The sequence below is a fragment of the Salmo trutta genome, chromosome 12 (assembly GCF_901001165.1).
Source record: "Salmo trutta chromosome 12, fSalTru1.1, whole genome shotgun sequence".
Taxonomy (NCBI): Eukaryota; Metazoa; Chordata; class Actinopteri; order Salmoniformes; family Salmonidae; genus Salmo; species Salmo trutta.
Genome location: NC_042968.1, coordinates 68,586,013 through 68,600,527, shown reverse-complemented (window position 1 = coordinate 68,600,527; position 14,515 = coordinate 68,586,013). Strand labels below are relative to the sequence as shown.

Below are 14,515 nucleotides of genomic sequence, written 5' to 3'. Positions count from 1 at the left end.
CAGTTAGCCATACTTGCGAAATCACTGCTGTAGACTATTTGTCTGAGTTAGTCACAAGCACTGGAAATGAAGATCATTTAGTAAGAGATCATTTATTAAGATTGGCAATTCCTAATCAGAAAAACTAAAATAATCGCAGATATAAATGGGTCTCGTGCCCGGCCACGTCGTTGTTTATGTTGACGTCACGGCTACCATAGCTACGGGGAGCTTTGCAGCTGTTCTCAGAATGAATGCAGTCAAATGCTACTAGCTAGCTAATCCACTCACTGAGCCTGAACAGGAGCCACTAGCTGAGCAAACCATGGTAAGTACCCTGCAATATGATCAACATAAAGTTGGAATTGAGCTATATGGCTAAGTGCAATATCGTACGGGTGAGAGAGTAACGTTAGTCAGTTATCCAAAACGTGCGACGCGACTAACTTTAACGTAGCTTTCTAATAGTTAGCTAGCTAGGGTTAGTAACCTTAGCGTTAGCTACAGTACAGCCTGTCACTGCCAATAAGGTCTGTACCTGGCAGGGCATGCTTATTGTCATTCATGTAAATAATTAATTACTGTTGTTACTGTCAGAACAGAACTTTATAACAAATAATACCATGTCTTATCTGTCAAGTAAGGTTACGCATAGGCAAGCTATAGCTAGCTAATAACAGTGACGTTTCAAATGTTATGGACATATTTTTACCTTGTGATTGGTAATCAGTTACCTAAACTAACAAGTACGGCTTGATACCATATTACTGATTCCTGCAGTAATAAAGTACCCCAAACCTTTGAAAATACATTCATCCTCCAAGCTGACTACAGAATCACCTGTGACACGTGTAGTCTCTCAATTTATTTAGCTAGTCCTAATTCTTGTTGCCTACTCAGATTGCATGTAATCTACAGTGATTGTGACATTAACAATATCACAAGGATGTGGCTAGAGAATCTGCTGTCTATTTAGTTGGCTGGATCAAAAAGTACAGTGACAACAGTGAATAAGAAGACCTCTTAAGCCTCCCTCAACACTGGAAGAGTCTGCTTGTGCATGACTCAACTGTCCAATCAAAGGTGCTGTGAAAGTAGGCCATGGCAAGAGGCTAAAACGTTAAATCTGTGCTCTTAGTGCTTCTTGCCTCCTGCACACAGAGCTCGGGCTCGTCTTGATTAATCTGTGCCATGCCAAACCCAATCACACCGGGGAGTTCGGCTGAGGTTGCCCGCGGCCCCTGGCCTCGGGCTTCGCATTATTTCTGCCCTGGTGTGTTGGCTCTGTTATGCAATAATGTGTTTTCAGGTCACCCTGTTAACAGAACAGAAGTTGTTTGTAGCTGGACCACTTGCTGTTAATTGTGTTTGAACATAATGCCTTGTTACCTAGGTTCTTATCTCATTACATAGCTATAACCTAAGTACCAACGTGTGTTGTTTGTCATGATGTCACCTGACCTTGATGTGTGATGCACTGCAGGGTTTGCTGTCGATTCTGCGAAGACTGAAGCACTCTCCTGACCAGGAGGTGCGGTTACTGTTGCTAGGGCTGGACAACGCTGGCAAGACCACCCTGCTTAAACAGCTGGCCTCAGAGGATGTCAGCCACATCACCCCTACTCAGGTAAATGTACTAATATACACAGGATTGGGAAGTAATTGATTACATGTAATCAGTTACATGTTATCTTATTAGAAAAAACAGTACCAACAATCAGTTACGTTACCATTAAAAATATTGTAATTAAATGACAGATACTTTTGAAAAACTAGATGACTACTTTGATTACTTTTAAATTCAGAAATGATGTAGCCAATTAAAAATAAAATGTAAAAAAATGCAGAGACCGCTATGATGACGCACCAAATGCATTTGATGGATCCTTTTTGTATCTTCTAATGCCTCTTAAGGGGAAAGTAATCCAAAAGTAACAAAGTAAACATATTACATTACTGAGTTTGGGAGTTCCAAAATGTACATTGCTGAATACAATTTGACAGGTAACTAGTAACTGTAATAGATTACATTTAGGAAGTAACCTGCCCAACCCTGGATATAGACAATAGCATAAACACAGCTCAGACACTCATGAAAGCATAGTTACACATGCTCGCAGTGATCACCAACTGTCCAAAGCATTGCATTAATGGGCACTCTCCTCCTCTGTCCACAGGGATTCAACATAAAGAGCATGCAGTCCCAGGGATTTAAACTAAATGTTTGGGACATTGGAGGCCAGCGCAAGATCCGCCCGTACTGGAGGAACTACTTTGAGAACACAGACGTACTGGTAGGTCCAAAAAGTATTCTGACCACAAATAAATGGAGACAGAAAGGTTCAACCGTATCAAGCTATCTGTCACTAATACTCTCCTTGGTCGATCTTCGTCACAGATCTATGTGATTGACAGTTCAGACAGGAAACGCTTTGAAGAGACCGGTCAGGTAAAGCGGCACCAGTCTGTAAAAATGCACAATATTCTATTCAGCTGTCTTCTGATATCCCTATTTTGATGCAGTTATTGATTGACCCCCTCCCCCACCCTTCTCTTACACACACACACACACACACAGGAGCTAGCTGAGTTAATGGAAGAAGAGAAGTTGAGCATGGTGCCACTGTTGATATTTGCCAACAAGCAGGACCTGATGACTGCGGCTCCTGCATCAGAGCTAGCTGAGGGCCTCAACCTGCACACCATCAGAGACCGGGTATGGCAGATCCAGGCCTGCTCTGCAATTACCGCAGAGGGAGTACAGGTATAAAACACACATCTACGGTGTTTTAGACATTTTTGCAAATGTATTAAAAAGAAAAAACTGAAATATCACATTTACATAAGTATTCAGACCCATTACTCAGTACTTTGTTGCACCTTTGGCAGCGATTACAGCCTTGAGTCTTCTTGGGTATGACGCTACAAGCTTGGCACACCTGTATTTGCAGATCCTCTCAAGCTCTGTCAGGTTGGATGGGCACGTCGCTGCACAGCTATTTTCAGGTCTCTCCAGAGATGTTTGATCAGGTTTAAGTCCAGGCTCTAGCTGGGCCACTCAAGGACATTCAGAGACTTGTCCCGAAGCCAATCCTTTTTGTAATTTTAAAAAAAATATATACTTATTATTTTTTTAGCCCCTTTTTCTCCCCAATTTCGTGGTATCCAATTAGTAGTTACAGTCTTGTCTCATCGCTGCAACTCCCGTACGGACTCGGGAGAGGCGATGGTCGAGAGCCATGCGTCCCTCGAAACACAACCCAACCAAGCCGCACTGCTTCTTGACACAATGCCCACTTAACCCGGAAGCGAGCCGTACACCTGGCGTACACCTGGCGACCACATCAGGGTGCACTGCGCACGGCCCGCCACAGGAGTCTCTAGTGTGCAATGGGACAAGGACATCCCTGCCAGCCAAACCCTCCCCTAACCCAGACGATGCTGGGCCAATTGTGCGCCACTCCATGGGTCTCCCAGTCGCGGCTGGCTCACCAGAGCCTGGACTCGAACCCAGAATCTCTAGTGGCACAGCTAGCACTGCGATGCAGTGCCTTAGACCACTGCACCACTCGGGAGGCCTCGAAGCCACCCCTGTGTTGTCTTGGTTATGTGCTTAGGATTGTTGTCCTGTTGGAAGGGTTGTTGTCCTGAGCGCTCTGGAGCAGGTTTTCATCAAGGATCTCTCTGTACTTTGCTCCATTCAACCTGACTAGTCTCCCAGTCCCTGCCGCTGAAAAACATCCCCACAGCATGATGCTGCCACCACCATATTTCACCGTACGGATGTTACCACTCTTTGGCATTCAGGCCAAAGAGTTCAATCTTGTTTTCATTAGACCAGAGAATCTTGTTTCTCATGGTCTGAGTGTCTTTTAGAAGCCTTTTGGCAAACTCCAAGCTGGCTGTCATGTGCCTTTTTACTGAGGATTGGCTTCCGTCTGGCCACTCTACTATACATTCTGATTGGTGGAGTGCTGCAGAGATGGTTGTCCTTCTGGAAGGTTCTCCCATCTCCACAGAGGAACTCTGGAGCTCTTTCAAAGTGACCTTCAGGTTCTTGGTCACCTCCTTGAACAAGTCCCTTCTCCCCCGATTGCTCAGTTTGGCCGGGCGGCCAGCTCTAGGAAGAGTCTTTGTGGTTCCAAACTTCTTCCATTTAAGAATGATGGAGGCGACTGTGTTCTTGGGGACCTTCAATGCTTCAAACATGTGTTGTTACCCTTCCATAGATCTGTGCCTCGACACAATCATGTGGCAGAGCTCTACAGACAATTCCTTCGACCTCATGGCTTGGTTTTCTTCTCTGACATGCACTGTCAACTGTGGGACCTTATATAGACAGGCCTTTACAAATCATGTCCAATGAATTGAATTTACCACAGGTGGACTCCAATCAAGTTGTAGAAACAGCTCAAGGATGATCAATGGAAACAGGATGCACCTGGGCTCAATTTCGAGTCTCATAGCAAAGGGTCTGAATACTTATGGTGTAAATGTTTTTTTTTTCTGTTTATCATTTTTTATAAATTAGCAAACATTCCTAAAACCTGAGGAAAAATATTAATTTAATCCATTTTAGAATAAGGCTGTAACGTAACAAGATGTGGAAAAGTCAAGAATGCACTGTACACACAACTGCCTATACACTACATTTGCACACAACACACACATAGTGTACGCACATTTAGAGAGCCTCATAGACACTGATTGCACACTAACGTTTTAATACTGTGCCGATGTAATATGTGTCTGTTTACTTACTTTATAGGATGGCATGACATGGGTGTGCAAGAACATAGCAGTTCGTAAGAAGTGACGCCAGGGGCATACTTATTCCCAAAGACTCAAACGAAGGGTAGGAGGTGAAAGGTGGAGTGGTGTTCATTATCAAAGCTTTTGACTTGCTGTCATAATATGTTTTAAAAGTATTGTGATATTTTTTTTAATAGATCATGAGCCAGTTGCAATAGAGCAAATACTTTAAATGTTCTGTAATGTTGACATTACCAGCATTTTATTCATGCTTCTCGAGTTGTATATACTGTATATACGTTATTATTTAAACATTTTAATTATTCAGATATTACTCAACTATCATTTCTGTGTGCTTACTTTTGCCACCTTTTTGTAATAGTCAGGAGGCTTATTATGAAGATGTCTACATTATGAAAGTAGTTTTTTTAAGAATTAACAGCTGAAATAACACTACCCACTGGGCACAGACATCAGTTCCAACATCTAGTTTTGATTTACATTTGGTTGAGTTGTCAACTAACATGAATTCACCATGAAATAAACAAAATATTTCACCATGTCATTGGATTTAGGTTAAAAGTTGGGTGAAAAAAAACACAACATGCCCTTACGTTGATGACATTTAGTTTTCCACGTTGATTTAACGTCATCACATATATTTTTTGGGGGGGTTGAAATGATGTGGAAACAACGTTGATTCAACCAGTTTTTGCCCAGTGGGTACTTTGTTGCGTGTATGTGATTGAAACTCTGTCCTTAGTACCAGTGGGGCAGGGAAATATCCTGCTCTGTATCAGTAACCAGGTTTCCATCCAACCATTTCATGCCAATTTAATTACCTGAAGCATGAACAAATAAAATATGTTTGTTCAAAATGGTCTGATCTTTTTGTGTCGGTAAAATAAATTATGCGAGAAATGGCAGTTGAAATGCCTTTATTCGCAAATATTGATATAATAACTATCATATCGAAGTAAACTTGCAGTCGCGCAATGATGTTATGTGGTCCTCCCACTACGACTCGTTAAAGCATGCCATTTGTTAGTCTAGAGACTAAATAAATTATGATGAATTTTACAGGGTTGTGAAAGTGCACGGTGATGAGCTTGATGCACCTTTTCAATAAGTATCGAGGGTCTTAGTCTGGTGACATGATGATCGATGCTTGACCACCATTTAACAAACAAATTTTATCGCTCTTATTATCCATAATAATCTCATCATGTAGGTAGCCCCACACTGTGGGGTAAATTTGCTATAAGGCTAACGAATCCGTTTTTGTGACAAAAACGTCAATAGAGTTGAAAATGTGATGGCAACCCATTTAACTTGTATTTTTTCTCCGGTACATGGGAATTTAACCTCAAAAGTTATTTTATGTGCAAATCAAAATCCTATTTTATTTATGACATACACATGGTTAACAGGTGTTAATGCGAGTGTAGCGAAATGCTTGTGCTTCTAGTTCCGACAGTGCAGTAATATCTAACAAGTCATCTAACAATTCCCCAAACTACCTAATACACACAAATCTAAAGGGGGAATGAGAATATGTACATGTAAGTATATGGATGAGCGATGGCCGAGCGGCATAGGCAAGGTGCAATAGATAAATGTGATATGAGTAATGTAAGATATGTAAACATTATTAAAGTGGCATTATTTAAAGTGGCATTGTTTAAAGTGACTAGTGATTGGGTCTCAATGTAGGTAGCAGCCTCTCTGAGTTAGTGATGGCTGTTTAGCAGTCTGATGGTCTTGAGATTGAAAACAGCTTCTATCTCTCGGTCCCAGCTTCGATGCACCTGTACTGACCTCGCCTTCTGGATGATAGCGTTGTGAAGAGGTAGTGGTTCGGGTGGTTGTAGTCCTTGATATTTTTGGCATTCCTTTGACATCCGGTGCTGTAGGTGTCATGGAGGGCAGGTAGTTTGCCCCCGGTGATGCGTTGTGCAGACCGCACAACCCTCTGGAGAGCCTTGCGGTTGAGGGCGGTGCAGTTGCCGTACCAGGCTGTGATACAGTCCGACAGGATGCTCTCGATTGTGCATCTGTAAAAGTTTGTCAGGGTTTTGGGTGACAAGCCACATTTTCTTCAGCCTCCTGAGGTTGAAGAGGTGCTGTTGTGCCTTCTTCCCCACACTGCCTGTGGGGGTGGACCATTTCAGTTTGTCTGTGATGTGTACGCCCAGGAACTTAAAACTTTCCACCTTCTCCACTGCTGTCCCTTCGATGTGGATAGGGGGATGCTCTCTCTGCAGTTTTCTGAAGTCTACGATCATCTCCTTTGTTTTGTTGACGTTGAGTGAGAGGTTGTTTTCCTGACACCACACTCCAAGTGCCCTCACCTCCTCCCTGTAGGCTGTCTCGTCGTTGGTGGTGATCAAGCCCACTACTGTTGTCGTCTGCAAACTTGATGATTGAGTTGGACTATGTTATCACGCAATAAATCTGTTTGTTTGCAACACATTGGTGGGATAATGTGCATATTGTTTTATGCAGATTTCAGAATATTCCCATGAAAATCTGTTGCATATTGGATGGAAACCTAGCTACTAACGCCCAAGCACCGAATGTCAGACATGAATGCCTGCGCTTCTCCTAGAAAATGACTAGAGGGCAATATTTCTCTACTATTGATCTCCATGACAACGCTTGCTCACAGCACCCATAGATCCCCTCTTGTTGTATAGTACTTGTACTGTTTTTCAAGAACATACATTTCAACATGTGTATGTGGTGAGTTTATGTCATGGGCTTAATTCATTGATCTATACTGGTTGTTATTTTATAGGGTAAAATAAAGTCATTATTCAGTATCCTTTAGGACACAAACAAGCAAAGCAAGAAATGATTTAGCCGATTGAAACGTTCCCTTGTTTTTCACTCTCATTTGGCTGGACTAATGTAGTTAGTCTAGACTAGAGAATTTGCACCACTACAATAAAAGCCCCAAATTACTACGAAACGTAACTCTAATGATCTCTGGATTCGTACCTTAGAATTTGAACACGATCACATTTTATGCATGAGAGTTCTTTCCTTGGTAAAGCAAATACTATGAACTGCACCCAACAATCTCTGACACTAGCGCATTTATAACAATCTCTCTTCAATACATCTCTCTTGCATATACAATAAATCACATAGAATACCTCAACCATTCACTGAAGTTCTCACCTTGTTCACCATGATTTACCACAAGGCAATTCCATTTTTTTATTTCTATTTTGTCTTTTATCGCAGCCCATACTAATCTGCCTGGGCTGAGTGCTCCACTGTGGTCTTATAGACATTTACATACAACCCTTTTCCAGGACTCTAATAGATCTCCAATACAATTTGCATTTATATAGCCCTCTTCATACCAACATGATTTGGGTGCTTTGCCATGATAAAAACAAACCTCCTCCTCTGGCCTTGAGTCACAATATTCTTCCGTGTGCCCTGCTCTCCTTGTAAGCTTGGCTGGCTTTAATAACCCGAAGTCTGTTGATCCTCCATCTGAGGTAAAACGAGAGCAGGAGTATTCAACTGGACCTCAAGGTGATTCAACAGTCAGCATAGAGTATGGAGGGTTTTGTAGACCATGCACAAGTGTGATCCATCCATATTCACTGTGGTTTGCTGCTTTGGTACACTTGAAAGCAATAGTGGTCATTACTCTACCTAAGCAGAGAAACATGTAATGTAAAGATGAACGTATTAATGAAATGGATCCTAAAAAAGTCGGTCATATATTTTCTCCTGAAATGAGGAAATCTATAGGAGTTGCATTTAATTTCTGAGGAAATGAAATAAAGAATCACAAGTTTAGCTCTTGGGTTTGTCCAGTGTATAAATAGGCGTTTTATAGTTTTATGAGGATCTATGTAGCGCTCTTCTAAAGGTGAAAAAAATATAACAGGGAAATGAAAGTCTACCATGTGAGACAGGTGATAAAATCTCCATAACTCTCTCTCTGCATTGCTTAATTATTAACATCTGAACCACACAATGTAATAATCAAACTAATAAAATGCACTCGAAGTTGTTTCCCTTTCCCAAATATGATGTTAATCAGATGGCAAAGTGGAAAGGATGCGAGTGACAATAAATCCCAATGAACAATATAGGATTTCCCAAATAAGAGAATAGAGCGAAGCAATCAACCCTCGTTACCCTCACTGCTAACCTCGCTGAGGCGAGAGGCAGTCAGGCCTGCAGTAGGCCATAAATCATGGGACTTTCCCAGCTTCTTACCCCAGAACACCGGCCTCCCACACAGGGGAAACGAAGGACAGAAAGACAGATTGACCAGCGGGGTAAAGAGAGAGATATCCTCTAACTTAATTAAAATGTTGTGTGTCACACAGTCTCTGTCTGTAACTATACTACAGGCAGGGGCGTAGGAGAGTATAACATTGATTGGGGCCATCAGCCCCCCGGGAAGATTTTTTTGATAAACACCTTTTAAATGCTCTTTATTTTTTTTACTTTTGAGAAAAGGATACAGACAAATCTTAACTTACAAATAGGCAAATTTACAAGGCTAAGAGGGGCCTTGCAGAGGGGCACTTACTCTGGTAAACTCCAATCAGTGACTGTCTATGTGGATATATTAATTTAAACATCCATTTTGTAGTCTCTCTGATACTGTATGATTAATTTCCTAATATTTGTCTTACTTTCCCTATAGCAGATTGATACTTCTGCTGCTCTGCATACTGTATGGTTTGAAACAAAAAATAATATTTGTAATACAGTTATTATACTGCAACAATAACCAGCAACATAATAAAATAAAAAAAACTAGGCATGAAAGGTCAAACTGAAATGAATCAATCTCACTCTACACAACTACACTGTATATATAAAAGTATGTGGACACCCCTTCAAATGAGTGGATTTGGCTAATTCAGCCACACCCGTTGCTGACAGGTGTATAAAATTGAGCACACAGCAATGCAATCTCCATAGACAAAAGTTGGCAGTAGAATGGCCTTATTGAAGAGCTCATTGACTTTCACCTTGGAACCGTCATAGGATGCCACCTTTCCAACAAGTCAGTTCATCAAATTTCTGCTCTGCTAGAGCTGCCCCGGTCAACTGTAAGTGCTGTTTTTGTGAAGTGGAAACGTCTAGGAGCAACAACAGCTACGCCACAAAGTGGTAGGTCACACAAGTTCACAGAACAGGACCATCAAGTGCTGAAATCGTCTGTCCTCGGTTGCAGCACTTACTACCGAGTTCCAAACTGCCTCTGGAAGCAACCTCAACACAAGAAGTGTTCGTCACGAGCTTCATGAAATGGGTTTCCATGGCCCAAGCAGCTGCACACAAACCTAAGATCACCATGCGCTATACCATGCGTCTGCTGGAGTGGTGTAAAGCTCAGTGGAAACACGTTCTCTGGAGTGATGAATCACGCTTTACCATCTGGCAGTCCAACGGACGAATCTGGGTTTGGCAGATGCCAGGAGAACGCTACCTGCCCCAATACATGTACAAATTAACTCGACTAATCTGTACCCCCGCACATTGACTCGGTACCGGTACCCCCTGTATATAGCCTCGTTATTGTTATTTTATTGTGTTACATTTTTTTTGTTTTTATTATTTTTTACTTTAGTTTATTTGGTAAATATTTTCCTAACTCTTTCTTCAACTGCATTGTTGGTTAAGGGCTTGTAAGTAAGCATTTCACGGTAAGGTCTACACCTGTTGTATTCGGCACGTGACAAAGTTTGATTTGATTTGAACTGTAAAGTTTGGTGGCTTGGAATAATGGTCTGGGGCTGTTTTTCATGGTTCAGGCTTGGCCCCTTAGTTCCAGTGAAGGGAAATCTTAACGCTACAGCATACAATGACATTCTACACGCTTCTGTGCTTCCAACTTTGTGGCAACAGTTTGGGGAAGGACCTTTCCTGTTTCAGCATGACAATGCCCCCGTGCACAAAGCGAGGTCCATACAGAAATGGTTTGGCGAGATTGGTAGAGAAGAACTAGACTGGCCTGCACAGAACCCCGACCTCAACCCAATCGAACACCTTTGGGATGAATTGGAATGCCAACTACGAGCCAGGCCTAATCACCCAACATCAGTGCGCGACCTCACAAATGCTCTTGTGGCTGAATGGAAGCAAGTCCCCGCAGCAATGTTCCAACATCTAGTGGAAAGCCTTCCCAGAAGAGTGGAGGCTGTTATAGCAGCAAAGAGAGGACCAGCTCCATATTAATGCCCATGGAATGATATGTTCGACGAGCAGGTGTCCACTTTCTGTTGTTCATGTAGTGTGTGTGTGTGTGTGTGTGTGTGTGTGTATGTATATATATATATATATATATATATATATATATATATATATATATATATACAGTACCAGTCAAAAGTTTGGACACACCTACTCATTCCAGGGTTTTTCTTTATTTTTACTATTTTCTACATTATAGAATAATAGTGAAGACATCAAAACTATGAAATAACACATATGGAATCATGTAGTAACCAAAAAAGTGTTAGACAAATCAAAATATATTTTAGATTTTTGATTCTTCAATGAAGCCACCCTTTGCCTCGATGACAGCTTTGCACACTCTTGGCATTCTTTCAACCAGATTCACCTGGAATGTTTTTCCAACAGTCTTGAAGGGGTTCCCACATATACTGAGCACTTGTTGGCTGCTTTTCCTTCAGTCTGCGGTCCAACTCATCCCAAACCATCTAAATTGGGTTGAGGTCGGGTGATTGTGGAGGCGAGGTCATCTGATGTAGTCCTCCATCACTCTCCTTGGTCAAATAGCCCTTACACAGCCTGGAGGTGTGTTGGGTCATTGTCCTGTTGAAAAACAAATGATAGTGCAAACCAGATGGGATGGCTTATCGCTGCAGAATGCTGTGATAGCCATGCTGGTTAAGTGTGCCTTGAATTCTAAACAAATCACTGACAGTATCACAAGCCAAACACCCCCACACCATCACACCACCTCTTCCATGCTTCACGGTGGAAACCACACATGCAGAGGTCATCCGTTCACCTACTCTGCGTCTCACAAAGACATGGCGGTTGGAACCAAAAATTTGGTTTTGGACCCATCAAACAAAAGGACAGATTTCCACCGGTCTATTGTCCATTGCTTGTGTTTTTTGGCCACAGCGATTCTATTCGTGTTACTGGTGTCCTTTAGTAGTGGTTTCTTTGCAGCAATTCGACCATGAAGACCTGATTCTCGCAGTCTCCTCAACAGTTGATGTTGAGATGTGTCTGTTAAAGCATTTATTTGGGCTGCAATCTGAGGTGCAATTTACTCTAATGAACTTATCCTCTGCAGCAGAGGTAACTCTGGGTCTTCCTTTCCTGTGGCGGTCCTCATGAGAGCCAGTTTCATCATAGCGTTTGATGGTTTTTGCGACTGCACTTAAACAAACTTTCAATATTCTTTACATTTTCCGGATTAACTGACCTTCATGTCTTAAAGTAATGATGGGCTGTCGTTTCTCTTTGCTTATTTGAGCTGTTCCTGCCATAATATGGACTTGGTCTTTTACCAAATAGGGCTATGTTCTGTATACCACCCCTATCTTGTTACAACACAACTGATTGGCTCAAACGCATTAAGAAGGAAAGAAATTCCACAAATTAACTTTTAACAAGGCATTCCAGGTGACTATACCTCATGAAGCTGGTTGAGAGAATGCCAAGAGTGTGCAAAGCTGTCATCAAGGCAAAGGATGGTTACTTTGAAGAATCTCAAATATAAAATATATTTTCATTCATTTAATACTTTTCTGGTTACTACATGATTCCATATGTATTATTTCATAGTTTTGATGTTTTCACTATACAATGTAAAATTGTAAAAATAAAGAAAAACCCTGGAATGAGTAGGTGTGTCCATATTTTTTACTAGTACTGTATATGCCTTTACGGCATCACAAAACCGGGCATCAACATTGATCAAAGAAGGCAACGGGCACAAGTAAGGGTGTGTAAAAGCAGTAACGGGCAGAGCAGCCCTCTCTCTGGAGACGGTCTTCTCCCAGGATTCAGCTAGAGACATTTCATCCATCAATTCACTTGATTCTGATTGGCTACATCCAGCCCTTCCCTTCTCACAATAACACACACAGTTTCACGGTCTGTGCTGAGACCTGAAGCGAGATTAGATTACATCATACCCAAAACATTTTTTTAAAGTGTTAAGAATTTAAGAGTTTAATGGCATGTAATGATGTAATCGTGCAATACAGGATTGTGCAGGAAGGAAAGACCTAAGGAAATGTGTTTGCATTCTTAACAGTAAGTTGAGACCCTGACTGAGTTTTTATTTTATTTATATTACCGAGGTCCAGACCTCAGTGTCCTCATATGTATCTATGGCTCTGTTCTCCACCTGAGACTGGTTTCTTCATGCCCTGTGGAGGGCCCCAGCCATAGCCCAGTGAGATGTGGGCCGAGAGCAGAGGCAAACCTCCACCCCGCAGGAGGAAGAAGGTCCGCAATCCCTTCCAAAAGTGAGAGCAGCCTTTGTTGTGACACGTCATTGTAGCAACACGGGGGCACTCAACACACAGCCATGTCTGTCTCTGTTGCTTGTCTGCCGGCGAGCCCGGACCTCCCCCTGCTGAATAGTATAATACACAAGGTGCATTTTTGATACTTGGTTGTGCACCAGCAGTTTTCTTCTTGTTACATGTCACTTACTGACATGCAGTCACTCAATTAGCCCATGTCAGTTAAATATTTTTAGATTGGTAAAGTTGTTTCTTAAGTCTAGCCAGCTTTCTAAACTTTACCGACTGGGAACGCGGGGCACGCGCCCAGTAGCCCTGACCTCCAGGGGGCCCTGACCTCCAGGGGTCCCCCATGTATTTTGTTCGTCACTCTCACTCAGATATCATATTAACATGTCATGAGTCATGGGAAAATGTGAAGAATTGCAGGAAATTAGCTGTAAAACTTCAACAACAACAAAAGGTTATGTAAAGCAAGCGTATTTGCTTACCTTTTGTTAATAAAATATTTTTCTGCTAACAGATCCCTCTGTACGTATTAAATGATTGTTTTGAATCCCTGTGCTGAGTCAGTGGGAGTGCACCAGCTAATTTGATAGGTAATAGACTTTGTGTTTGTAGATCGACTGAAGTAAATGAAGCTACAGCAACCAATGTGATAATGGTTGCTGTAGTTTTTGCTTGTTTTTTTGTTCTCCAAATAGCATTTCAGTTTTTAAATTGTATAGAAATACAGTAATTGAGCTTTAACTTTCTTAAAATGTCCCTCCAGACCTCACTAAGACTCAGACCCTGGCTACAGCCCTGGTAGAGGAGGAGTTGAAAGGTCCGCTGGGTCCATGTCCAGCACCAGAGTGGTGGTGGAGGGGCGTTCCTGAGGGGAAGTAACCACCGTCGGCAGTTTAGAATTTGTTTTGCCAAGGAGGCCTTAGTCGGGAAATTTTACATCTAAATAAGGTGTTTAAGGCAGTATTTCTCAAGTAAAAATATGTGCTTGAGAAACTAGTCAGTGCACTGCATATACTGTACAGTCTATTGAGTCGGGAAAGTCTGGATGCACTCTAAGGACATGATTTCTGAGAACAATAACATGTCTACAACTTCATCATCTGCAAGCTGTCAAACTCTTAAAAAAGTACAAGCTACACACTGTGTTTATCAGTGCCAAAAATCACTTGCTAAGTGTTTGTCAATGAAGCTATCAAGTAGTAGCTGGCTTGTGATTTCAGCCGTATGGCTACAGCTGTTTTATGAAAGAAAATGACCAAAACAAATGAGAGGTGTTG

At 41.9% G+C, this 14,515-nt stretch overlaps 1 protein-coding gene across 2 annotated transcripts; it reads left to right on the top strand.

Moving 5' to 3' along the window:
- On the top strand, positions 1-5,609 carry LOC115204062 (ADP-ribosylation factor-like protein 3). 2 transcript variants are annotated; one of them, XM_029769328.1, is made up of 6 exons: positions 1-307; positions 1,463-1,606; positions 2,157-2,273; positions 2,378-2,428; positions 2,558-2,743; positions 4,748-5,609. In XM_029769328.1, the coding sequence occupies exons 1-6, from the start codon at positions 305-307 to the stop codon at positions 4,793-4,795; spliced, it is 549 nt and encodes a 182-aa protein (XP_029625188.1). In that variant the 5' UTR covers positions 1-304; the 3' UTR covers positions 4,796-5,609. The 2 variants fall into 2 exon arrangements, with proteins under 2 accessions (XP_029625188.1, XP_029625187.1); XM_029769327.1 differs by lacking the exon at positions 1-307 and having other exon boundaries at positions 1,445-1,606.
- Positions 5,610-14,515: the final 8,906 nt, after the last annotated feature.

Excerpts from the sequence above, each read along its gene's own strand:
- LOC115204062 (XM_029769327.1), top strand. The coding sequence starts at position 1,445 with ATGTGTGATGCACTGCAGGGTTTGCTGTCGATTCTGCGAAGACTGAAG. Across the intron at positions 1,607-2,156 it reads GCCACATCACCCCTACTCAG|GGATTCAACATAAAGAGCAT; the intron begins GTAAATGTACTA and ends CTCTGTCCACAG. Across the intron at positions 2,429-2,557 it reads GCTTTGAAGAGACCGGTCAG|GAGCTAGCTGAGTTAATGGA; the intron begins GTAAAGCGGCAC and ends ACACACACACAG.